Source organism: Alligator sinensis, unplaced genomic scaffold (assembly GCF_000455745.1).
Source record: "Alligator sinensis unplaced genomic scaffold, ASM45574v1 scaffold1523_1, whole genome shotgun sequence".
Taxonomy (NCBI): Eukaryota; Metazoa; Chordata; order Crocodylia; family Alligatoridae; genus Alligator; species Alligator sinensis.
Window position 1 is genome coordinate 58,533 of NW_005843686.1, and position 1,267 is coordinate 59,799.

The window sequence follows — 1,267 nt, forward strand, 5'->3', positions numbered from 1 at the left end:
TCAGTGGTCCGTCTTGCCCATCAGTTTGAATACGGCTCCTTTGACCTCCTTGTTCCTCAGACTGTAGATAAGAGGATTCAGGAGGGCAGACACAACATTGTAGAAGAGGGAAAACTTTTTGTCCCGCTCGGGTGAGTAGCTGGAGGCTGGGCGCATGTACATGAATATGGCGGCACCATAAAAGAGAGTCACGACGGTGATGTGTGAGGTGCAGGTGGAGAAGGTTTTGAACCTCCCCTCACCTGAGCTGATCCTCAGGATGGCTTCCAGGATGAATACATAGGAGATTAGGATCAAAGACAGTGGGGTCAGCAGGATTATAACTGCCATCACAAAGACGACCAGTTCAGTGAGGTGTGTGTCTGCACAGGCCAGCTTCAAGATGGCTGGCACCTCACAGAAGAAGTGATTGATTTCGTTTAACTTGCAGTAGGGCAACCTCATGGTGAAACTTGTATTCAACGTGGCAAAGAGGAAGCCAGATACCCAGAAGCTGATGGCCATCTTGATGCAGACTGATCTGTTCATGATGACTGTGTAGCGTAGGGGATGACAAATGGCCACGTACCGATCATAGGCCATTACAGCATACAGTATACATTCAATTATCCCCAGAGAAAGGAAGATGTACATCTGCGCAACACAGGCAACATAGGAAATGCTTCTCTTTGTGGAGAGCAGGTGGACCAGCATCTGGGGTACAGTGGTGGTGGTGTAGCTGATGTCTACAAAGGAAAGGTTGGCCAGGAAGAAGTACATGGGTGTGTGAAGACGGGAGTCAGTCTTGACAAGGGCAATAAGGAGGCTGTTCCCAAAGAGGGTCGCCAGGTAGATAGTTAGGAAGAGCACAAACAGCAACAGCTGCGTCTTGGGGTGGCTGGAGAACCCCAGCAGGATGAACTCCGACACTGAGGTGGTGTTTGCCCAGTGAGACTCCTCATCATTCGCCATCTAAGAACAAAGCAAGTGGTGAGAGAAGCAATCGCTCCAAAGGATAAAATGTAAAAGGGCTAAATTCTGTTGTGTTTTGGCAATTTCTCTAAATGGCAAATTCACAGCTGCGTAACTGCATATTTTGCACTTATGCCCAGTTTAAAATTCACCTCTGGACATGCAAGTGTGTACATGTCTGTTGATCATACTGACTATACACATGTACAGCAACATGTGCTTACCCAGGCATACACATAGCCTAGGATGTCCAAATATATAAAAAAAACAGACTAACTACTACTGGAAAATTTCTGACCTACTGTAATCTTGCAGT

At 47.0% G+C, this 1,267-nt stretch overlaps 1 protein-coding gene across 1 annotated transcript; it reads right to left on the reverse strand.

Moving 5' to 3' along the window:
* LOC106723370 (olfactory receptor 2D3-like) lies at nucleotides 1-951 on the reverse strand. The gene has a single exon (XM_014527597.1). The coding sequence runs from the start codon at nucleotides 949-951 to the stop codon at nucleotides 1-3; it is 951 nt and encodes a 316-aa protein (XP_014383083.1).
* Between the last annotated feature and the right edge of the window lie 316 nt (nucleotides 952-1,267).